The sequence below is a fragment of the Rhineura floridana genome, chromosome 6 (genome assembly GCF_030035675.1).
Source record: "Rhineura floridana isolate rRhiFlo1 chromosome 6, rRhiFlo1.hap2, whole genome shotgun sequence".
In the NCBI taxonomy this organism is placed as follows: Eukaryota; Metazoa; Chordata; class Lepidosauria; order Squamata; family Rhineuridae; genus Rhineura; species Rhineura floridana.
The window spans coordinates 30,939,408-30,964,782 of record NC_084485.1 but is presented as its reverse complement, the minus strand read 5'-3'; the positions used below and the strand labels follow the sequence as shown (position 1 = coordinate 30,964,782).

Genomic DNA, 25,375 nt, shown 5'->3' with positions numbered 1-25,375 from the left:
AAGGCTGAGGCTCTACCATTGAGCTATGGCCCTTCCCCAAACCTTTTCATGAGCAAATAATTCAGAATTAATAGAATAAATACTAGAAGAGAGGGATGGTGAACCTATGGCCCTCCAGGTGTTGTGGCCTTCAACTCCCATCAGGCCTGGCAAGCATTAGTCAAGGATGATGGGAGTTGTTGTAGTCCGGCAACATCCTCACTATAATATAACCTTTTGAAACCTCTGATTGGCTAGATGTTTCTTACACTTAAGCTCCGGATACGTATTATATTGTTGCAAACAATGTTTCAGTTCCATACTTACGTTGGAGATTAGATATCAGTGAGTCTTGATGTTCTTGGAGGTTACTCTCGGAAATTGAGGCCTTTTGGGTGCTGTTGACATGTGTGTCTTCATAATTAGGGAGGTGTGTATTGAGAACTGTAAAAAAACCTCTCTGTATAAAAGTGTAAACTATGCAAATTATGCAGTTTTATCCTGTTTTTGCAAGTTGTTGAGAAGAGCGAGCAGATGGCATTGAAGCCCTATGCACAAAATTATTTGTAGGGTTTCGAGCATGTGGCACAACTCAAGGCATTTGTTAATGGTTCTCTTAATTTGTTGTTGTTGTTATGTGCCTTCAAGTCGATTACGACTTATGGCAATCCTATGAATTGGTGACCTCCAGTGGTTCTCTTAATACTACAAAAATCTGAGTGCATCAACATCATCTTGAAGTTTTCCAGTACAAGTGAACCCAAATACTGGCAACTGGGAACTTCCTTTTATATTACCGGTCACATGCTAATGTTGTTGCATGATAGTTGTGATATTACAATATGCCAGAGGAGAAGGAAAGATGCTGATGCCATTAGTTTATGTATTAGTTGTCTCAGTTCATATTTTAGTACAAAGACCTCAGCCATGCGGGTTCTAATTATTTGTTCACTATTTATCTGTGTTTTATTCAATTTCTTAACTGCTCCTCGATTCAAGGGTAGTTTACGGACCAAACAACAATAGAGTAAAATAATAAAATTCCAAAAATGGAATGATTTAAAACCAGTACTAACCACAAGGAACCCAAAACATAGAAAGCTGCCTTATACCAAGTCAGACCAAGTCAATGATGTCGACATTGGCTTGCAAGCAACTCATCAGAATTTCAGACGGGGGTATTCCCAGCCTTCCCTGGAGATGCTGAGGATCGAATCTGGGTCCTCAGATGGCTGACCTGCCATTCAGCTATGGCCCACTGGAGCCAGGGGGAAAGTCATGGCTCAGGGAAGGGGTGGAACCAGATGTATAATAGCGATCATGTGGAGGGCGAAGCCGTTATTGTGCACCATCGGTCATATGCTAGGATAACCTGCATGTGAAAATATGAATGAATGTCTGAGTCACTAGAGATGAGGGATTCTGCCACAGGCCTCTTAAAACTGGCCAGCAAAGCTTCACAAAGACCTAGTCAAAGCAACCAATGGTGGGGGTGGGGTGGGGAAACGATGAAGCTGGGGGGAAGTATTAGGGAGAAGGCCAGCCATGACAGATAAATATTGCATATACGTTTTTGTTACTATTGTTAACCTCTTGAGAGGCAGAAACTCTTGGTCATCTTCTGAAAATCACATAGACATGTGCCTGCCTGTCTCAGTCTATTGTAAAATGTTTGTGTTGACCTTTTGTTTTTCTTGACGTTAAAGCCATGTTGACAAACCCCTGGAAATCCTGCTTGGCCTTCTGTCTCGCTTCTGAGAATTTTTCAAGATGCTGCCTGCACACTTCAGCTGTTTTCTTTAAAGCCATAAGGGATAGAATCTTGGTTTTTTCAAAAAAGAAAAGCTAAGGTTCTCAGGATGATAAATATTTTCCCTAATGCAAAATTTGCTTGTACAGTTCCCCCCCCCCATGCAATCTCTCCCCTGTACTCAACATACCTTCTGGTAAAACCTTGGAGGCAAACAATGACATACACTAGTAGATAACGAAAATATGGGGTCTTTTTTTTAAAAAAAAGGCAATTATGTAAGAAAATTCAGACAAAACAGAATTCTTCCTTTCCACAAAATGCATTTATTAGAAGTACCAAAAGCCTCTCACATTATCCCTTATCTATTGTTTGTTTATATATCAACACTCTATTCTTAAGTGGTGCCATCATGTGGCATTTTTCAGGAATAGCAGTATGTTGTCCTTTGAAACTGCAACAAGTGCGATGACTTGCTCTGCATATTTGCATATACTAATTTGCATAAAAATCTTCTGTTTGCATTGGATTTTTAATATCTGAGAGTGGTCTAATTTATCATGTTGATTGTATTTTGTTAACAAACCTTTAAAAAGGACGTCATGTTAATGTTTTGGTCCAATACACAAGTTGTTGTTGTTGTTATGTGCCTCCAAGTCGACTACGACTTATGGCGACCCTATGAATCAGTGACCTCCAAGAGCATCTGTCATGAACCACCCTGTTCAGATCTTGTAAGTTCAGGTCTGTGGCTTCCTTTATGGAATCAATCCATCTCTTGTTTGGCCTTCCTCTGTTTCTACTTCCTTTTGTTTTTCCAAGCATTATTATCTTTTCTAATGAATCATGTCTTCTCATTATGTTTCCAAAGTATGATAACCTCAGTTTCATCATTGTTCTAACACCCAATTATTTATCTTTTTTGCAGTCCAAGGTATCCACAAAGGTCTTCTCCAACACCACATTTCAAATGAGTTGATTTTTCTCTTATCAGCTTTTTTTACTGTCCAACTTTCACATCCATACATAGAGATCAGAAATACCATGGTCTGAATGATCCTGACTTTAGTGTTCAGTGATACATCTTTACATTTGAACACCTTTTCTAGGTCTCTCATAGCTGCCCTCCCCAGTCCTAGCCTTCTTCTGATTTCTTGACTATTGTCTCCGTTTTGGTTAATCACTGTGCTAACGTATTGATAATCCTTGACAAGTTCAGTGTCCTCATTGTCAACTGTAAAGTTGCATAAATCTTCTGTTGTCATTACTTTAGTCTTTTTGACTTTCAGCTGTAGTCCTGCTTTTGTGCTTTCCTCTTTAACTTTCATCAGCATTCGTTTCAAATCATTACTGGTTTCTGCTAGTAGTATGGTATCGTCTGCATATCTTAAATTATTGATATTTCTCCCTCCAGTTTTCACACCTTCTTCTTCTTGGTCCAATCCTGCTTTCCGTATGATATGTTCTGAGTACAGATTAAATAAATAGGGTGATAAAATACACCCCTGTCTCACACCCTTTCAGATGGGGAACCAGTCGGTTTCTCCATATTCTGTCCTTACAGTAGCCTCTTGTCCAGAGTATAGGTTGCGCATCACGACAATCAGATGCTGTGGCACCCCCATTTCTTTCAAAGCATTCCATAGTTTTTCATGATTTACACAATCAAAGGCTTTGCTGTAATCTATAAAGCACAGGGTGATTTTCTTCTGAAATTCCTTGGTCCGTTCCGTTATCCAACGTATGTTTGCGATATGATCTCTGGTACCTTTTCCATTTCTAAATCCAGCTTGGACGTCTGGCATTTCTCGCTCCATATATGGTAAGAGCCTTTGTTGTAGAATCTTGAGCATTACTTTACTTGCATGGGATATTAAGGCAATAGTTCGATAATTATTGCATTCCTTGGGATCCCCTTTCTTTGGAATTGGGATGTATATTCCAGTCTGTGGGCCATTGTTTAGTTTTCCATATTTCTTACAAATTTTTATCAAAATTTGGACTGATTCAGTCTCAGTAGCTTGTAGCAACTCCATTGGTATCCCATCTATTCCTGGTGATTTGTTTCTTCCAAGTATTTTAAGAGCAGCTTTCACCTCGCATTCTAAAATTTCTGGTTCTTCATCAAATGGTTTCTCCATGAATGAATCTGTCATCCTTGCACCTCTTTTATAGAGTTCTTCAGTGTATTGCTTCCATCTTCCTTTTATTTCATCTGGGTCAGTCAGTGTGTTCCCCTGTTGATTATTCAACATCCCTACTCTTGGTTTAAATTTCCCTTAATTTCTCTAATCTTTTGGAACAGGGCTCTTCTCCTACCTTCTTGTTGTCATCTTCTATTTCTATACAGTAACTATTGTAATAGTTCTCTTTGTCCCTATGTACTAGTCGCTGTATTGTTACATTTAGGGTTCTGACTGTGTTTCTATCTCCTTTTGCTTTTGCTTTCCTTCTCCCTTTAACCATTTGAAGAGTTTCTTCAGTCATCCATTAAGGTCTTTCTCTCTTTTTTACTAGAGGTATTGTCTTTTTGCATTCTCTGATAACGTCTCTGACTTCATTCCATAGTTCTTCTGGTTCTCTGTCAACTAAGTTTAAAGCCTCAAACCTGTTCCTTATTTGATTATATGCTTCTGGGCTGTTATTGTAATGTATTTTGGCATTATGATTGCTTTGTTGTTCTTCTTTAGCTTTACTCTGATTTTCGATACGACCAGTTCATGATCTGTACCACAGTCTGCTCCTGGTCTTGTTTTTGCAGAAAGTATGGAACTTCTCCATCTTCTGTTACCAATTATATAATCAATTTGATTCCTATATTGACCATTTGGTGATGTCCACATGTACAGTCATCTTTTCGGTTGTTCGAAAAATTTGTTCACAAGAAACAAATTTGGCTTCACAGAATTCACCAAGTCTTTCTCCTGCTTCGTTTTTGTCTCCTAGGCCCCATTTCCCCACAATTCCTAATTCTTCTCTGTTCCCTACTTTTGCATTCCAATCCCCCATGATTATCAGCACATCTTGTTTTGGTGTGTGATCAATTTCTTCCTGTACTTCTGCGTAAAATCTCTCCAATTCCACACTTAATTGGTTTGTGCTATATTAGAAAGAATATTTATGGGAATGCTTGTAAAACTTTACTTCTCTTACATAGTTTAAGAAAAGCCTCCCAAAGACACTGGAAACTGTTGACTCAAATACACTTTACCAACCCAAAGAACTGTGCATAGGCACTCATGTACTTGGCTTCTATTCATTGTTACTAACGATCTTATGAAATGGAAAAATTTCCACGGAAAAGTAAATCAGAAAAAGATTTCCCATCCTGCATTGCTGATAGCAATCCATCTGGAGGGGCCCTTACTGTTGAAGTGTTGCAAGAATATCTCCAGCACCACTGCTGTCAGTGATCTTGAATGTCCTCCTGGAGAGGAAATGCAGAAAGATGTGTAGACCAGGCTGAAGTGCAGAAACATTGTCTAAGTTGGACATCTGAAATGCTGAATCTCCCGCTCAGCAGGAATGGATCTGAGTTGTGTTTCTGGGAGGATCTTGTCAACTTGGAAATGCACAGAATGGATAATAACTGGGAGTTTTCGTCTCCTTCCTCCAGTGGTCCCCTGTGTGGTCTCAGAGTGGAGTGCGTGGAGTGGCTGTGCAGAGCCTTGCAAGGCAACATACCGTATGCGGAGAAGGCACAAGATCCAGGAGCCGAGAAATGGTGGTGAAGCCTGCCCTCCTCTAGAGGAGAAGGCTGGCTGTTTGGAGTATTGGACTTGGCAAGGAACAGAATGCAAGCAGCCCTTCAGTAAGTGGAGCAGGGCACTATTTCAGATTTTTGGGTGATGTGGGGAGAACAAATTCTTAGCAGAAAAAGGTTTGAAGGCCTGTTTTTGGATAGGAACATAGGAAGCTGCCTTATACTGAGTCAGACAATCGGTTCTTCTAGCTCTGTATTGTCTACACTGACTGGCAGTGGTTGTCCAGTGTTTCATGCAGGGTTGTCTCCAGCCCTACCTGGAGATACTGGGGATTGAACTTGGGACCTTCCACATGCAAGGCAGATGCTCTGCCACTGAGCTATAGTCCTCTCTCCTCCAAAGATTAAATTGTATTCCATTTAATGTATTGACTTGTATTGATGTATTCAAGATTAAATTGCAAAAATGACCCAATGTCTTTTCTGAGCACTTGTTTTGGCTACTCTTTTTCTGCTGCACCAATTAGTTTAATAATGTTATCAACACATGTCACTTTACAGGGATACACAATTATTGGCTGGGTTCCTGCCCTTCCCTTGCTGGCTTGGTCATTGCACAGCAAAGCCATTTTGGGTGCCTTCCCTGCAAAACAGCTGAAGAAACCTGTCCACTGTAGTTTATGCATTTGTTACCTTGAGGCTGGATTACTGCCTTGCGCTCTGTGTGGTACTGCCCTTGGACCTGGTCCTGAACCTCCACTTGGCACAGAATGTGGTGGCTAGACTGCTGATGGGGGCAGATAGCTGACAATATACGGCACCATTGTTAAAATGTCTGCACTGGTCACCCAGCTGCTACCGAGCCATGTTTATGGTTCTTGTATTAAAATACAAAGCCCTTAACAACTTGGGTCCAGAGTACTTTAGGGATTTCCTGGAACCTTATATCCAAGCTTGATCACTGAGATAATCCAGAGGAGCATCAGATTGTCCTCCAAGTTGGTGAAGCTTACCTGATGTCAACATGAAATGGAGCCTTCAGTGGTTTTGGTTCCATCTTGTGGAACGCTCTTTCAAAAGAGATTCAGCAGGCGTCTTCAGTATTAATGTTCAAACATTTGCTGAGAACTTTTCTATGCCTCCAGACTTATGAAAAAACAATGAAAGAGAAAAAAAAACTCCTTTACGGTTAGTTGGTGATCTTGGTTTTTATTGTGTTTTTTTATTGCATATAAACTTGTTGTACACTGCTTTTATTTTTTTAAAAATGCACTTGCAGTGCTTAAGTATTTTGATAAATAACTAAGGACCCTCCTCCACTCCTACAGGAAAGGGAGGGAAGCATGCCAGCTTGGCCAATGGTCAGCAAAGGCATTTGGAGTGCCTCTATTGAGCAACCGTCAGGGAAGCCCACACCTCCCTTTCTTGCTTCTGGATGCCAGTTGACGAGAATCACAAATGCGAAGAGTCCTGCTGCATGCGGGTTCTGCTTGCAGGCTTTCCCTAGGCATGTGGTTGGTCACTCTGAGAACAGGATGCTGGACTTGATGGGCCTTTGGCTTGAGCTAGTAGAGCTCTTCCCATGTTCCTATATTTTACTAGAAGAGTTATTGACCAATCATACAGTTAGAATTTTTAAAAAGGGTGCCTCGGAGCACAGTCTGAGCATAGGAATTTGTTTTCATTACCAGAACTGAACTGAGCCCACAGTATTTTAAAACAAAGGTATGGTCCTAGTTTGCTCTCTTCATTGTGGCAGCCTAATTCAAGAGGAACAAATCATTTTATATTGGCTATTGTTAAAACAATTGGGTGTCAAAAACATTTGCCTATCTACTACAAATCAACCAGAGATCTTCCTTCTATCCACTCCTTTTCTAAAGAACTGTTTTTCCCCCACTGTGGCAGCATATGTTGCATTGGCGTATATGTTTAGACTGAATATTACTTTACTTCCATTTTTCATTTTTTCCCACTGAAAAATCAGTGTTGCTGAGACCAAAATAAAATCTGTAGGCTGGAGAAGAGTTCAAGTGGTATATTTTTAAATTGGGATATGTTTTTCCCCTCCCAAACCTGCTGAGAATTATTAAAATAGCTTGTTTCCTGCATTCTAGTTCCTGGGATGATAATAAGCAGGTCTGTTTTTGTTGACAACAAGGGGGGGGCATGTTGTGGAGCAGGGGAGGGAGAAGGATACCCATTTCTGCCCAGCTGAAAGATGAATCACTGATGATCCCAAAAATGTGGGAGAGAAACTGTCTCTGATTTCCTGCCAGAGGGAAAGTGTCACAGCATTTAAGAGCCTAAATGCCCCAATCGCTATTGTTCTGGGGATGTAAGCTGGCTTGGGGCAATGGTGTCACTTATCATGTCTGCTGTGTTCTTTTTCCATTTGATGTGAGCAGTCCCAGCATTAATAACCACTGGAGGCTATGGGAAAGCAAGGAAAAAGCGAGCTGTGTCCATTGAGAATGAAAAAGCCGGGTAAGTAATAGGCTGCAGCCTACAGCAGTGCCATTGCTATCCCTCTTGTGGGCCATGCTGTGGCCTGCAGTGTACATAATGAAATAACAGTTTAGAATCATAGGCCTGGAGGACACTCGAGTACAGGCTCTTGTGGATTTCCCTGACCCTAAACCAACCAGCAGCACATATTCTGTGCCTCCCCAAGTCCCTGCATGTGATGTAAGCCAAATTTTTGTGTGTTTTATTTATATTCTGTTTCCACGATCCCTTTTAAACACATTGCCATAAACTCTTAATTGGCCAAACACATTTCAACAACGTCTTCCTCCTCAAAAACATCACAATACAGCCAGGTAGACTTTGACTTCTGGTTTGCAGTTGTTTAAAAGAGGAGAGCAGAATATGCATAGGGGTCCAGAATAAACCCTTGGGGTTAACAACATAGACTTCCCCTAGTCAAATAATATTTCCAGTACCGTCTTGAGAAATCTTAAATGTCAAAAGGCTCCAGTGAGCATAGATGTAGGGAGGAAGATGTTGTTGCAATCCATTTAACCCATTAAGGATTTATAGCAGTGTGTTTATGTACATGAGAGCCAGTGTGGTGTGGTGGTTAAGGTGTTGGACTACGACCTGGGAGACCAGGGTTCGAATCCCCACACAGCCATGAAGCTCACTGGGTGACCTTGGGCCAGTCACTGCCTCTCAGCCTCAGAGGAAGGCAATGGTAAAACCACCTCTGTGATAGCTGGCTATCAAAGCCCAATCTGACAAACTCCATAAAGAGACACTCCAGTCTTGCATACGGGAAACAGGTTTAATGAAAAGCTCAAAGCATACATTTAAATAAGGAATGCTAGACAAAGCACTTGGCTGATTGAATACTTCTCACCTGTGCTTAGCAAGCAATTCAAGTATCTTAAAAAGACATTACACCACATCTCATTTTCATAACAAAACACATAAAAACCATAAAATGATATTTAACATATCAAAACACAAAAATAAAAGAATCAAGAAGATCATTATAATGGGGCATGAGGTCACCAGTACTTAGCCCACTGCTGAGGATGGTCTTTACCACCATCCTTTCTCAAGGGACATAGTCCCTAAATCTTGCTGGTAAAATGACAGGTCTGCCTCAAGATGTTACATGTACAGGAAGCCTTTCTTGAACTTGGGAAGCACGTGTCTCCTGAGGTACGATGTTGTCCTCGTTATCATCTTTGGTGTCACTTACAGAAGGAGTGGCATTGTCAAAAGGATTGTTCAGTTGAGTATTCTGTTCCATGGCAAGAAATTCATCCTGTCCTGAACACATATCATCACACTTTTCAGATGTCTGCTGTTGAAGCTTTAAATGGCGTCTATTGTGCCGATACCTACGACCGTCTGGTGTCATTACTTGATACGAACGAGGCTGCTCACATTTCTCTGTAACAGTAGCAGGGAGCCAACCTTTATTAGACTCTATCAATACTGAATCTCCTGCTTCTAGGGCCTTAAGATGCTTTGCTGTATGATCATAAAGTCTTTTTGTCTATCCTGTATTTTCTGAAGACCCCTGTGTACACCAATGGGTATCTTGGGATATAATAAATTAGTTGTTACTGGAAGTTTACTCCTAAGCATCCTGCCCATCAACATTTGAGCAGGTGAATATAACATTCCAGTGACTGGTATATTGCGATATTCCAACAATGCCAAATGTGGGTCCACCTGAGCATCCTCTGCCTTTTTAATAAGCTGTTTAATAGACTGGATTGCTCTTTCAACCATTCCATTGGATTGCGGATACCCTGGGCTGCTAAAACATTGTTCAAACCCCAAGTCATAAGCAAACTGTGGAAACTCTTTACTAGCAAATGGCATATTATCACTCACAAATATCCTTGGAATTCCATGACAAGCAAACACAGTTTTAAGCTTAACAATCACAATTCTTGCTGTCTTGTCAGGCAAGCTCAATACTTCTGGATACTTTGAAAAATAATCAATCACAAGAAGAAAAGGAGAAGAACCATACTAAACTATCCACACCCAACTTCTGCCATGGTAATTCAGGAATCTCATATGGTTTAAGTGGCTCCTTTTGATTACATGGAGCATACCAAACACAAACAGAACAATTTTCAACCACCTTCTCAATATAATTAGACAGACCGGGCCAGTACATCAATCCTCTTGCCCTAGCTTTAGTTCTCTGAATACCTTGATGGGAATCATGAAGTTGCGAGAGGACACCTTGTCTTTGAGACACAGGAATAACTACCCTGTCCCCCAAATAAACAATATCATCTTGACAATGTAAAGAGTCTTTTATAGACCAAAAAGGCTTTGCAACAGGAGTAACATCTCTCAGATACTGTGGCCATCCATTCTTTATGAGGGCTGCCACTATTTGAAGTTGAGGATCTTGTTTTGTGGCTTCCTGTATAGTAGCTGCCCCCCTTGGATGTATGGCCAGCATACCCAATCCATGTATCACTCTCACCGACCATGGGATCCTCATCGCTTACAGGAAGATCCACACTAGCTCGAGACAATGTATCAGCAAGATACATAAGCTTATCTGGGGTGTACACAAATTATGGAATGCCCTCCCTGACGAGATACGCCTGGCGCCTTCTTTGATATCTTTTCGGTGCCAGGTAAAGACCTACCTCTTTGCCCAGGCATTTTAATCTTAGTTTTAATTTTAATTTTATAGTTAATTTAATTGTAATCTCTATTAATTTTGTCTTAATCTGTTTTTAATGTGTTTTTATACCTATATGTTGTAATCCACATTCGCTGGTTTTAAATGTGGTTTTATTCTGTTGTACACCGCCCTGAGAGCCTGTTGCTAAAGGGCGGTATAAAAGTGCAATAAATAAATAAAAAAAATAAAATTAAGTTGATACCTCTGAAGCTGTAAAAGCATACGCTGCAAACGAGCAGGAGCACTACCAATTGGCTTTTAAAAAATTGCTTCTAAGGGTTTTATGATCAGTCTGAACTAAAACAACTTTACCAAACACATACTGATGGAATTTTCTCATTGCATACAAAACTGCAAGCAATTCTTTTTCTATCTGAGCATAATTTTGCTCTGATGAGCTAAGTGATCTCGAAGCATAAGATGTTGGTCTGTTCTCCTGAAACAAACATCCTTCAAGACCATCTTTTGACGCATCAGCTTGTACAGTAACTGGTTTGGTAATATCGAAGTATTGGAGTACAGGTGCCTGACACAGTTGCTGTTTAATCAGTTCAAAAGCTTTCTGATGTTCTGGCATCCATTGAAACAATATATTCTTTCTTAACAAGTTTTGCAAGGGTGCTGTCAATTCTGCCTCCCGTGGAATATATTTTGACAGATGTTGCACAGATCCAAAAAATCTGAGCACACCTTGTCTATCTTGCGGATGTATCATATCTCGGATAGCTTTGACCTTGTCATCATCTGGTCGAACTCCCTGAGCAGTCACTATTTGACCCATCACTGTTGACTTAAACTGAATCTTATCCTTATTAAATTTGATATTCTTAGCATGCGCTGTCTCCATAACTTGATTAAGAATCTGATCATGCTGTTCCGATGTCTCTGCTGCAATGATCATATCATCAGCTATCATGTACACCCCTCTTATATGGCCGAAGGTTTTCTGATTTTTCTGTTGGAACACCTCACTAGAAGATTTAAGTCCAAATGGCAAATGATGGAAACAATACCTTCCCCATGGTGTATTAAATGTACATAAGCATGATGAAGGTTCATCCAATTTCACCTGCCAATATCCATCTTTCTCATATAAGATGGTAAAAAATTTCATTCCAGCTAAATGGCTCAAAACATCCTCTGCTGTAGGAATGGTATAATGCTGTCTACGAACTGCTTTATGCAAATCACGAGGGTCAAGACATACGCAACTTCCCATTCTTCTTTTCTGCAATAACCAAACTACTGACCCACTCTGTAGGACCCATAACTCTAGATATTACTCCAGCAGTCTCCATCTGTCCCAAAGTCTCCTTTAACCTGTCCAATATTGCAAAAGGCACCTTCCAACATCCATGAATAACAAGAGCCACTGCTGGATTAATATGGATGTGGTGAGCACCCTCAAATTCGCCAAGACTTTCAAAAACATCAGAATATATGGCAAGTAACCACTCTTGTGTTAAAAATTCAACTGCGTGCACACTATCAACCTGACGAACCAAATCCAGAGTCTCACAGGCAGCCCTGCCCAATAATGGAAGAGAAGAGCTATCTATTACATACAACAGTAATCTAGCTGCTCTTCTTGGGGTATGACAATAGTTCCCAAAGGCTTTATATGTGCTCCACCATAAGCCACAAGCCTTATGTCACTTTTAGTTAGCACTTTCTTGCCTGGGAACTCACGAAATATGTGCAGTGGCAAAACATTCGCCTCAGCTCCTGTATCCAGTTTGAATTTTACTGAAAGTCCTCACAGAATTATGTCAACATATCATCCACCTACTTGGCTTGCAGCTATGCCTGTAGTCTCATGAGCTATTCTCCTATAAACAAACTTTTTAAATCAAGCTCATGGATTTGATGTCCCTGTTCTTTGTTGAAACCTGATGGTTTTACTTTAGATACTCTGGCATAATGATTTTTTATGCCACATTTATGACAAATCTTTCCAAATGCTGGACAATTTTGAGGCTTATGCACTGCACCACAACAAAAGCACTTATTATTTGTAGTTTGTTCATATCTGCATTTAGATTGTGCCCTCTCAGGTCCAAGGGCCTGTACTGGAATCTCCTCACCATCCTTATCAGTTACATGTACTACATGCAACTCCTTGCCATATATTGAGGAAGTTGACATAGTCTGTAGTTGAGCTCTCGTTATTTCTTCTAGATGACATATTTCAGTTGCTTTCTCCAGAGTAACATTAGGGTCCCTCAGCAATCTTTCCTTTAATTTCTCCTCCTTCACACTAAACACGATCTTATCCCTTACCATATCATTAAATGCTGAACCAAATTCACAGTTACTGGCTTTAAGGTTAAGTTCAGTAACAAACTGTTCAATGGTTTCTCCATGTGTCTGTGAATGGTTCCAGAAAGAATATTGTTCAAATACCACATTCTTACGAGGAGTACAATATATCCTAAATTGTTCAAGAACTTCCGCTACATCTTTTGGCCCCTCTTCAGAGAAAGTAAAAGTATAATAAACTGCCAGTGCTTCTTCTCCCACACAGTGCAACAATATAGCTACTTGCTGTTTCTTAGAAACATCATCAACTCCAGCAGCAGTAAGATATAGCTGAAAAGCTTGCTCCCATGTTTCCAGTTCTCAGCCAAATTGCCTTGCAAAGCAAGTGGAGGTGGAGGCCGAAATGAGTCCATGTTTACAGCTACTTAAGCTGATAATTGTGTGCAAAAATACACCAACAATCCCTCACTCAAAAAAAAGGGAGAGGGAAAAGAAATCCAAATCGACTTCTGACACCATGTGATAGCTGGCTATCAAAGCCCAATCTGACAAACTCCATAAAGAGACACTCCAGTCTTGCATACGGGAAACAGGTTTAATGAAAAGCTCAAAGCATACATTTAAATAAGGAATGCTAGACAAAGCACTTGGCTGATTGAATACTTCTCACCTGTGCTTAGCAAGCAATTCAAGTATCTTAAAAAGACATTACACCACAACCTCTGAATACCGCTTACCATGAAAACCCTATTTGTAGGGTCGCCGTAAGTCGGGATCGACTTGAAGGCAGTTCACCTATAAGTTTATGTACATATATTATGAGAATTCACTTAATTACAATACAGTTTGTGTATTTTCTTTATGCATTTTCACTGTAACTTGTTTTTACTAGTTATCTGGGGTTGTATCCAATGTTAATCCTACTTGGAGTAGTCTCATTGTAATTAGTGGGCATGATTTACTTAGGGTTCATTCATTTCAGTGCATCTACTTTTAGCAAAACTTAGGCTGTAGGCACACTAGTCACTTCAAAAACAGCGAGAATGGTTTTTTGGCTGTGTTTTGAAGCGACTCTGCCCTTGGGTGGACACACCTCCCTTCCTCACTGCTGACTTCAGACCTTTCAGGACCACCCACAGCAAAGTGTTGGGCCAATCACTGTCTCTGCCTGAGCCTACAGCAAAGTGTTTCCATTGGTCACACCTAGAGGGCAAACAGATTGATCTACCAATCAGTTGCAAAATCTGTTGGAAGCTGAAATTTAAAAAAATGCACTTGAGCTGATCCGACCAGTTTTAGAGTAAAAAGGGGTGGAGTTTGTCTAGTGTCATGTGCCCCTGTTTTCAGAAAAGAGGTGGAGCCACATTGGAACCAGCATAAAAGGAAGTGTGTCTCAATCCTTAGTTGGCTATAACCTTTGGGGTTGTATCCAGAGCTGCACAAGTCATGTTCCACTTGTGTAATGAAACTTCCCCTTCCTCTCTGCCACACCCCCCAAATTTGCTCCAGAGGGTCCCTTATTCCTCTGGAGTAGATTTTGAGGGTTCATGGGGGGCTGCTGGGGAGAGCAGAGGGAAGTTCCGTTGCATGAGTGGGGTGGTAATATTGGATACAGCCCCCACTGGTGTTTTTTTGGTAAGGATAGTTTTAACTTTCGTGGTTTGTACATTGCCTTTATCCCTTATAACATTTTTAAAACAGTGGGACTGAATAGGTAATGAGGCTGCATTGGAGGAGAGAAACAAGAGTGCAGGGCCGCTCTGTCAGTGCACCTGAGGGCCTAGCAAAGTTCAGCCTCTCATCGCCTTGAACCTTTCAACCCTGGTTGGCCATTAAAAGAACTTGTACAGTGATAGCTTATTTGGTCCTTCCTTCCTATCCATTTTCTGTTTGTGTCGAATCTTTTCAGGTTGCAAGTCTTGTAAAGCTGTTCTTGGGAGACTTTTCATTTTCTTTTTGGCTGAATAAAATATTTAAAATATCAGTGGCAAGAAACCATTTTTTTTAAAGTGGGGAATGCCAATAATAAGGAGACTTGTCCCCTGATATGCCATCTAAAACCTACAGACTGCAGGTGTGTCATTGCAAGGCAAAATGTTCCTACATTGACAAAAATAAATCGCTATGAACAAACACACACACACACAAGATCTTTCCTAGGCTTTACTTCAATATATACTTATATATATATATATATATATATATATATACACGTGTATATATGTATATATATATGGGTAAAGCCTAGGCAAGATCTCTTGTGTGTGACTGCCAGTTTTCTGTGTACACGGAGTGTTGTTGTTGTTTTAAAACTTGGATGAGCATTCAATCTTACGATCTACGTCTTGCAGCCTGAAGTGGTACAGGTTTGTCAGTTTGTATGTAGGGTGCTTTGTGTGAACTAGGCCTAAGGTTCAAATCCTATGCAGGCTTTCCTGGGAATAAGCCCCACTGAACACAGTTTAGTGGGACTTGCTTCCAAGTAAACAAGCTCACTATTCTGTCTCTTCTGTGGCAGGTATTGTGTTGAATTTCAGCTCACGGCCATCACAGAAGGATGTCTGCAGGGGAACAATGCCTATACCTATTGGATGAAATATCTCAGTGAAGGGCACATGGTGTGTGTTGAGTGCCAGCATCCAGCCCTGGATTCCAGGAGCCTGCACTGTTCTGGGGATGGCAATGGAGCCAAAAAGTAAGAGTCAGCCATTCTGCCTTGCTCAGTTGGAAATTTTGTGCTGGGAAATTTTATTCCAGTCTGCTAAACTTTTTTTGTACTGCCTGGAAAAGGGCTGTTCAGCCCATGGGCTATTCTATGTTTGATGGTGTGCAACCTGAGTGTGACTCCACTGAAGCAAAGTGTTTGAAGTGATTTGACAGCTCTGTGCGCTATTAGATCTTCTCCTCCTGCATGCAAACCAGCACTTGATGTTGCAATCCTCAAGAATGTGATGTGTGAATCGGGCTGCAATCCTATACCACTTACCTGGGAGTAAGCCTCACTGAACCCAGTGGGAGTTTTTTGAGGTAGGCAGGTATAGGATTACATTGATGGTCCTGACTCTTGGAAGCCTGTTGGCCCAATCAGGTCAGTTCTTAATGCACATCAGCTGGGAAGCTAATTCGCCCCTGTTATTGTGACCGTGCTTTTGTTGCTTTATTCCAGAACTTCTTCAAGAGGAGAAAAAAGCTTGTTTTAAACAGTAAACTCTTCTAGGTAGGATTTCATCTGTGTTATTGAACAAGAAAAAGGCTGCTTCTCTCTTCCCCCCCCCAAGTCCCCCCCCCCCGGGAGTCTTCAGTGTAGAACTGCAGGCATTTTGACAAGAGAGCAGTAACAGCAACTGTAGCTAACTGGAGAGGCCATAAAATGCAGTAAAAATGTAAAAGGAATACTGAACTTCCTGTTTAGTATATAGGATGACTCTAGTCTGCTTCAGGCATTCTCTTCTGTTTTCAGTCAATGCATGCACAAGGAGGAAAGTTGGGATGAGTGTTAGGCTGTAAACACACTAGTCACCAGATCAAAGCATTTTGGATAGCCACACCTGGAGGGGGAACGGCTTTATCTGCTATCAGTTGCAAAATCTCTTAGAAGCAAATTAAGAAACAAATGCACTCAAGTGGCTCCCACCTGGTTTTACAGGAAAAAGGGGCAGGGTTGAGTAGCAATGTGCGCCCTGGTTTTCAAGGGATAGAGGGAGAGACACACTGGAACCGACAGAACAATGAGTGTGTTTCTACCCTTAGCTCAGTCCCTCGTCCTTGCCCATGAGTTGGTGGGTAACTGTCTGGATGGGAAGCTTGCTTTTTTTTGTATAGGTTCACCACCTGGTGCTGAGCCCTGGAAAACTGGGGTTCTACATTGCCGCAAGGGAGGCCTACTGCCTTCAGGTCCTGCTCACGAGCTCCCCAGAGGCACCTGGTCAGCCATTGTGGGAGGAAATGGGATGCTGGGGTAAATGGGCCTTGGTCCGGTCCAGCAGGGCCTCTCATAAGTTCAAAGCAAATAGCTACTTGGAAAATGATGTGTTCTTGAACTTTGTGCCAGGATTTGCATGCCACAGTGAGGAAGAGCAAATGAAGAGGAATCAACAACGGAAAGGGAAATTTCTGCAAACTCTGATCCTTAACCTGTATTGAGCTTTGGTCATTTAAGAGCCGGGGGAGGGCAGCACTCTGTCCAATCCCATCCTGTGACATGCAGTCTTTCTGTACTGAAAGTCTGAACAGTTTTAATCAATGTCATTTCCTGCCCCCAACCCTTATCACTTGAATGGTCCAACTGCTAAAGAATAATTCCAGCTTTCAGAATCACCTTGTTCTTTTTAATTGCGTTGTATTTTTGCCACTTTCATTTTCAGCTGGCTCTTCCTAGCGTGGATGGTCCTCTTTCCACCTAGCTCCTTAAAAAATAAAGAGCATTTCTGTCACTTTCCTGTGGAATTTATCTTTCCCTATGGGACAAGCAAATCTCAGTGGTTCATTTGTGCTTTTGTTTCTGGGATCTTCTTTTGAGACTTGTGGTAGGGACACATTACTGGTTTAAAAACAGTTGCCCCTGTTCTCTGAATCCAGGTACACATGACATTACCCACAATCCACTGATTCACAGCTTCACTCCAACTTTAAAACTGTTTGAGTAGCAAATCCCAGGTGTATACAGTGGATGTATCCTACATGCCTGATATCAGCAGGGTGTGTCTTTGTATCGTGGAGCGACATTTCATTTCTCACCCACTCCCTGCCCACTGCAGTCCTACCCATGTCTACTCAGAAGTAAGGCACACTGAATTCAGTGAGACTTACTCCCTGGTAACCGGATTAGGATTGCAAATCTCATCCATTTTAAAACAAGAGGCAGGGGGGAGGATAAAGATGCATGCTCATCTCTGCCCATCAGTCTCTGTAAACAAGAAAGAGGAGGGGATCTGTCTCCTCTCACTTTGATTATTTAAAGTGCCAACACCAGGAGAAGCAACAAAATGATGATTTACAGGGGTTAGAGTTGAAGGGATGAAAGCTCCACCAATCGGATTAGGAATGAAATCTCTCCTTTTTTACGTTTTGTTTTTAAGTGTGCCCCCTAGTGGTCATTAATGATCCGATTCCTTTTTTCTCCAATATCTTTTCATTTTTCCAATCTCCTCTGATTTTCTTTTTGCTTTGCAGAGAATTATCAATATTATAATTGGTATTTATTCATGAGCCTCCACTGGTCTCGATCTTTATTCTGAACACTGTAATTATTGCCTGTTTACAGTCCTTTTCAAGTGCATTATAGAGCAGATTAAGGCAGATCAGTCAGTATCTTCCCCCCTGATGCTTACAGTCAACACCTCATTCCCCCTGCTGCTTACAGTCAATACCTCATTCATTCTTGCTGCTTTCTGTCTGTCAGTTACGATCAACACTTCATTGACATCAGTGAAAGGGAATACGCATTTGAAGAGCTCACATAGAAAGTAGATCGATAAAAGTATCATTCACACTATCAATGATTTCAAAGCAAATATTGAAAAAAAACAATCAGAAAAGAAGAATGAGTTGAAAACCAGGCATGGAGAGTTGCTACTTCAAAATTCTCTCTGCAAAGACAGAATATCAGAAACAATAATTAATACGATGGCAAATCCAATTATTGCAGAAATGCAGCCCATTGCTAGTACAAACAGCAGGTGGCTGGAGACAACATGTCTTGCAAAATGAAATTGATACACAACGAGAAAAAAAACACTATGCCACACTGGCTCTCATATTGTTTTTATTGATGTGTATTTTCATATTTTTGTTTATTTTTTGTAAGCCGCCTTGAGGGCCTTTTGGCCAAAAGGTGGCATAGAAATAAACCATAATAATAATAATAATAATAAAAATAAAAAGCCTCACTGCATTTTAAGCCTGTAATGTGCACATAGCATTAGTGTACTCTTTCCCACCCCACCCTACTTTGAAAAAGAAATTAGGTGGGCTCAGAATGACCCCTCTTGTTATATTTCCTAGGAAGTGCTCCACCAGTTACGAAGCTGGCTTAAAGGAGTGATCAATTTCAGTCTTGCGTGTGTATAGTTCAAAGCATTTCGTTGCATTAGCTGAGCCTTGTTTGGAATGTTTCACAAGGTCACATCTGGTGTAACAGGGCCAGTTCATCGATATTTCTTCTTTGTTTCTTCCAGAAATAGGCATTGAGGCATTGGCCAAATCAACTAGGGGATGTGGTGGCATGGCAATCAGCCAGTCTTAATAATTTGAGAATGGAGAGCAGCTGGGGAAAGTCTATAGAATGAGTGGGAGAGAGCATGTGCCAGGGAGATAATCAACCTTTTGCAAGGGTACAGCGAAGAGACAAGATGGTTGTGAAATATTATTGCTCTTCTAATAGCAAACTCAGGTGTTGCATTCCAACAGGTCTGGAGCCAAAATGAGGCCACTGAGAAACAAGTGGGAGATAAGGGCATGCTCTGTGGAACCCTGAGTTTTGCAGAAGTATATTTAAAAAAAACCCGCAAAGGCAGGAAGAACATCAAAAAAACCCAACTGAGGATGCTCAATAGCCATGGAAAGTGTCATTTGGAAAAGAACCTTGTATGCATTGATGGATAAGTATAATTTGTCTGTTAGACGATCCAAATCTGCAAGTGATTAAAGACAACTCTATGCATTACCTTCCAGTGGGTCCCACTTGAAATTAGCCTCCACAATGGGTAGAGTGTGTTTCATTGTGAAGCTGTGTCAATAATTGGGGGTGGGGGACATTTGCTGGAGGAATACAGAAATCTGCCTCAAAAATGGGGGGGGGAGGGGGAATTTGGGGGTATGAGTTCAGCAGTCACCTCATAACATTCTTAAGGTATGTGGGTTTTTCATTATTTATTAATTTACACACCATTTAATGCCAAATAGGCTTCTAAGCGGTTTACGAAATATTTATTTATTTAAAATATTTCTATCCTGTCCTTCTACCCTACAATAGGGCACTCAGGGCGGCTTACAATAAAATTGCACACATACATAATAAAATTATACACAATAAAATACAGAATATAGAAACTGATTACACAGTATTATTAAAATACACAATAACACAATCCACAATTAAAATATTCAGGCATTTTAGGGACTCTGCCTTTAGTTTTGGCAGGCCCTGGCTTGTGGAACACTCTGCCAGTAGAGGTTCTGCAGGAATCATTTCTGTCTTTTTAGGCGTCAGACAGGGTTTTGCAATGTGGCTTTCTTTTTACTGACCGGTATTTACTCATGTTTTTATAGACCTTATTGTAATTGCTATGCTCTATACTGGCTTGTTGAATTTTATGAAAGTGTGGTCTATAAATATTTAAATGAATGAAATAAATATAAATAGAACAATCCCATTAAAATACAGTGATTGAAATGGGAGATTTGAGTCAAGAGATCAAGGGGCTGTGTGTGTTCTTTTTGCAGTAATTCCCTGAGCCTCTGCAGCCTCCCTGGCTGTTTGCACTAACTGGAAAGCCCACAAGAGGGTGTTGCTTCTAGTGCTAAACTGAAAGTTTGTCCTTAGTTTCCCCCCCTCCCCACCCCTTTTTCATCAGTTAATGAGAAAAGAATTGCATTCTAAAGGGGAGAGGGCCCTCTAAAACCTTCCTCGGTGCTTTCTAAAAAGCCCATAACGTCCTCAAATTGGCTTTTCTATAAGTACAGAAGGCAGGAATGCTGCCTACTGTCTGCCTGACCTCTGATGGTTGTGGTTTTGTTTTTAAAAGTGACATCTTTTTACTTTTTTTACTTTTAAAGAAATCAGTGCAGAAAGAGTAGTAAAAAGAAGGCTTTCTTTAAAAACACAAAAATCTAGATGTTCAGTAGCCACCTTCCCTGGCTCCCTGTATTTCAAGTAAAACCCAGGGGAAGATGGGTAACAGCTGGGAAGGCTGCAATGTGTTGGAGAGACATTTAATGGGAAGAAAAATACCCACAGACATCACTCACAACCACCCACTTAAACAATAAATTAAGCTCAGTCCTCCACCCAGTATACAGAAATTCTGAATCCTCTCCCCAGCACACCCGAAGAGGCTGAAAAATGGAAGCCACTTCTGCAGGCAGAGCCAGTGCCAGAGGGCGGCCAGGTTGGGCCCTGGCTGAGGGCCCCTGTAGTCCAAAGGGGACCCTGAAGTGCCCCTTCTTAGGGTAGGAGGGTGGTGCCCCAGTTAAGTGATCTGTGGCAGCACCGGGTCCTGCAACCCGATCTTGCTGCAGATCATGGAGAGGTTGCTCCCAGGCACCCCCCCAATACAGATGTTACAGGCTTCAGTAAGCCCACCTACATGCCCCACCTACTTCTCCCATCAGTATGAATGCTGTGCACACTGTGCATGCATGCTTGCCATCACCCAAGATGGCAGTGGGGGCTTCCCTAAGGGGCTCATGCCTCCACCACCACCTTGAGTGATGGCAGGCATGTGCACTATGTGTACATGTAATTCACATGACACAAGAGGTAGGAGAAGTGCATGTGGGCAGACTTATTAGCCCTGCATTGCCTGTATGGGGGGTGTTGGGCTATGGCGCCACGGGCACCTGTCTGCAGGTGATGAAAACGTTTGAAGAATTGGTTGGTGGATCAATTTAATCACAGTGCTAGTAGTTACACTGTGTCTTCTCACAGGCTTTCCAGATAGGGGAGGTAATTGGGGAGGCTGCATCCAGAGCACTTGAGAGTGGTGTGGTGTGCATGTTTTTAAAGCCCTTAACTCCTGGCAGGAGATTGCATGAAGAAGATAGCATGTAGCATTCATTTGAAGCAACATCCAAGTGACAAAAAGTAAGCAACCTCTTAGCTGCTTGCTGACTTTGGATCTGCAGATTGGGGGACTGAAACACAAGTGCACAATGTACTTCGTTGCACTGCAGTACTGTGCAGTTATCTCTGTTGAACCTCCAGCATCTGAAAGGTGTAAGCTCTGTTTTTGGTGGTTCAGAAATACTGGGCATTGAATGTCCTTATCATTCTTAATTGGGTCCAGTCTGTGAGTACAGGCAGATAAGTGTGCTTGAAGCACAAATAAACGCCAGGTTTTATTGAACTTTTTTTTAACACTCTGCTTGCATAGTTATCTGAAGCTGCCAGCTGTCTGAATGACAGGCTCGCTCAACTTCTGTCTGGCCCATTGGTGAGAATGAAATATAGTGTTATATGTTTGGGGTTGAGATAGATGATTTCTATGAGTTCTAGCATCTGATTTGGGACCCTGTACCTGAAGGTGGGCTCCACAGCTAAGAAACTGGTTCTGTTGGTCAGATGAGTCTCCATTGTTAGTCCAATAAAGTGGCCATGTGGGCTAATGGGTCTGTCAAGTGCCCATTAACTGGTGAACGGGCCAGGGAGATCCTATTGTTATTGAAACTCTACAGAAGAGCCCCCCCCCCCGCTGGGGCCAAAAAGAGGGTGAGGTTTTTAGCTGGGAACTGCAGACATGCAGAGAGGCTGGCTCCCTGCACCATGGCTTTAGGATGCCTCCTGTAAGCCTAATGGAAAAGCAAGATCTGATGGACTGCTAATGCTTTTAATCCCTCCATCTTAAGCACAGGTTGGAATGTGTGTAAATAAAAAACATATTTCCTAAAGTCTCCGCTGACCATCTTTCCAAGGAAATCAAACCCTGGGTAAGCACAGGGACCCCTGGTGATCTCCCACAGCTGGGAGGTTGGGATGGTGCACAACAATGTGTTTTTGATACTGCCCTTGCAGGAAGTGACTGCATTATATCATTACTTGGTTTTGCTTTTGTTGTTCCAGGAACCAGCTGCTGCACTGGCGGGCTGTGGGGAATCCAAGGTGCAGAGGGACTTGGAGAAGAGTTCGCCAGGTGGACACTTGCTCCTGTCCTTCCGTCCACAGCTTCTTGTTCATCTGACTCCCATACAATTCTCCCTCTGCCTCAAGCCTCCATCTCCTTACTGCTTCACGTTCATAGAGGTTCAGCTGTGAAGAGCCCTGGCTGGACTGCTGACTGATATATTCTAAGATCAGGGCACTGCTGCTTTAAAGAGCTGCTCCTTGGTGGCGTAAGACGTTCTCCAGATGTCTTGAGGCTCAAGCTGAAGTTTCTGGTATGTTAAAGGATCTTGAGTTGCAGGGTCTAGAGGAACCTTTGTTGGAGAGCTGGGAAAATAAGGGGTGAGGCTGGCAGGCTGACAAATGACCAGTAGAAAAGATCATATCCTTCTGGAACAGGTCACAGGCCCATCCAGTCCAGCATCCTGTTCTCACAGCGCCTATGAGACGGGTGAGCTCACCCCTGGGCTGACTCTGAAATGTGCTAAGTTGTTTTTTAAATTGGGAATAACTGCTCACATTCTGAGCGGAGTCAAGGTTATTACATCACTCGCTTAGCTCCACTTCCCCTAATTCCCCAAACCTCCTTCCCCTTCAACACAACTTACCTATCTGTGGTCTCAACAATGATGCTCCAGAAGAGGAAACAAGGGAAATCTCATTTCTCTTTTTTTCTTCTTCTTCCCCACCTCTCAAGCATGTTCATTATGAGCTCAGGAAGTAAAAAACCCATTGGCCTTTGGGAAATGTATTGGCAGGGTGCAAGCTGAGGATTCTTCTGTTCAGATTACATCCACACTAGAGAAGAATTTGCGGGTTTGCAAAGTTTGCTACTTCTTTGAGTCAGGCTTTTACCAGCCCCTGAAGCTCATCCTCAGGCCTGAGCATAGAGCACTTTGGCGGCATTGATCAGGGTTAAGTGGATTCTACATGTTTAGAGAAAAAGGGCTGAATGTGTGATACTGAGCCCCGAACTCTGTCCTGAGAATCTTCAACTTACATAGGAAACTGCCTTACACAGAGTCAGAGCACTGGTCTGTCTAGCACAGTATTGTCTATGTTCACTGGCAGTCCTACCTGGCGATGGTGGGGATTGAACCTTGGATCTTTAGTGTGCAAAGCAGATGCTTTACCACTGAGCTACAGACCTTCCCCTGTGCTTTTTTAAATGCAGGTTTCTAACCCTCATGGCTGCTGCCAGTATATGCGTGGAATTATGGGGGCAATGCCTGATGAAATCTTGAAAGTTAGAGGGAGTGGTTCAAAAGACTTCAGTTTTTCTTCTTTTCCCTTGTACTAGCAGTAGCAGAATAATTTCTGTCCCCTTAATGGTAATTACTTGAAGAAAAAGAAGAGATGTAGTTGCACATTACAAATTACGCTGCTTCGTATGTGAAAATGGAAAGCATGCTGCTGTTTTCCACAGTCCCTTGCCCCACCAAGGGGACTCATTCCTTAAACCTGTGGACAAAACAGACTGTCAAATAAATTTTAGCCTTTGGGACATCTCTGTGAACCTCCGATACACTTGACCTTTTGATACACTTGACCTTTCACTCATTGGTGGTTGAGGGTTCAGCTGGAGAGGTCAAGGAACCTGGCTGTTCTTGGCTTATTCATTTGTGAAGTGCCTTACCCGGGCTCAAGCTTGAAATGTTGCTTGGGATCTGTGATTACAATCACCTACAGTTTAAGGGAGGATAAAACTGGCCATGGCCCCTAGAATTGGCTATGGCACTGTGGGTAGTGGGTATCTGCTTCTCACCCCCTCAGCCCAATTCCCAATAAAAGCTACTTCCCAAGTCCTGTTTGTCCTACATGGGGAAAACCTACAGCTCTGTTTTTCCTTGTTGGGCAAATAGCTTCAGGGGAACTTTAATTTAGGAAATCAAAGAGGAGAGAAAGATCAGATCTCCCTTTCCCAGTGACACAATTCCAGTCTGCTTTACCTTCCTTTGCAGTTATTAAACAACAGGAAGTGATCATAATCGCAAATCCCCTCTGTGATCTCTAGTTGTGCTCACACTTTTAGTTGGCTCCTGTGCCTGTTTTCTCGGAAGCAAGTGCCACAGAGTTCACTGGGACTTACACTCATGCCTTAGGCTGACATTGTGTACACAGTTATCTGAAGATAAATCCTTTTGAACTCATTGGGGCTCACTTCTGAGTAGACATCATACTATTGTCCTGTTAAATAGAAATAATCTTCTGTGCAGCTATGAGATGTTAAACCTTTTTCTGAATTAAACTGGACCTGGAAATACTGGAAGTATTTTTCTGTAAGTCTAGTATTTTGGAAAAAATATTAAAACTAATATTTAAGAAACGTTCTGTCTGTACTTGGTTATTTTTTCTTAGTAAAGTGAATTTAATTTCTTGCCTATTCTCTGAAGAAGTATGTGTGGACTAGGTGGAGATCTCAATATGTTAACCTAGACCAAAGATGGGGAAATGCGTAATCCAACAATGTCTGGAGGGCCATGACTCCATCATCGCTGACCATTGGCTGTGCTGGCTGGGGCTGATGTCTTTTGGAGTCCAACAACAGGATCACCAGCCATTGGAATGAGCTACAGCCACAGTGGAAGGTAGATTTTTGGCAGGTGTGGGAAACCTTTGGCCCTCCAGATGTTGTTTAGATTTATTGCCCACCCTTCACCCAAAGGTCCCAGAGCAGGTCACAACGTTCCAAAATAA

General features: G+C 41.9%; 1 protein-coding gene across 2 annotated transcripts in view; it reads left to right on the top strand.

Annotated features, from left to right (window-relative positions):
* The window catches only part of LOC133387155 (somatomedin-B and thrombospondin type-1 domain-containing protein-like), a 30,738-nt gene extending 5,798 nt beyond the window's left edge, over positions 1 to 24,940 (top strand). Inside the window, exons 2-5 of one of the 2 annotated variants that reach the window (XM_061631345.1) lie at positions 5,346 to 5,540; positions 7,841 to 7,919; positions 15,380 to 15,556; positions 22,640 to 24,940. In XM_061631345.1, the coding sequence (XP_061487329.1) occupies positions 5,346 to 5,540; positions 7,841 to 7,919; positions 15,380 to 15,556; positions 22,640 to 22,757 (569 nt within the window). In that variant the 3' untranslated portion in view covers positions 22,758 to 24,940. The remainder of the gene's footprint in view (positions 1 to 5,345; positions 5,541 to 7,840; positions 7,920 to 15,379; positions 15,557 to 22,639) is intronic. The other variant, XM_061631346.1, reaches the window with a different exon arrangement.
* The last annotated feature ends 435 nt before the right edge of the window (positions 24,941 to 25,375 follow it).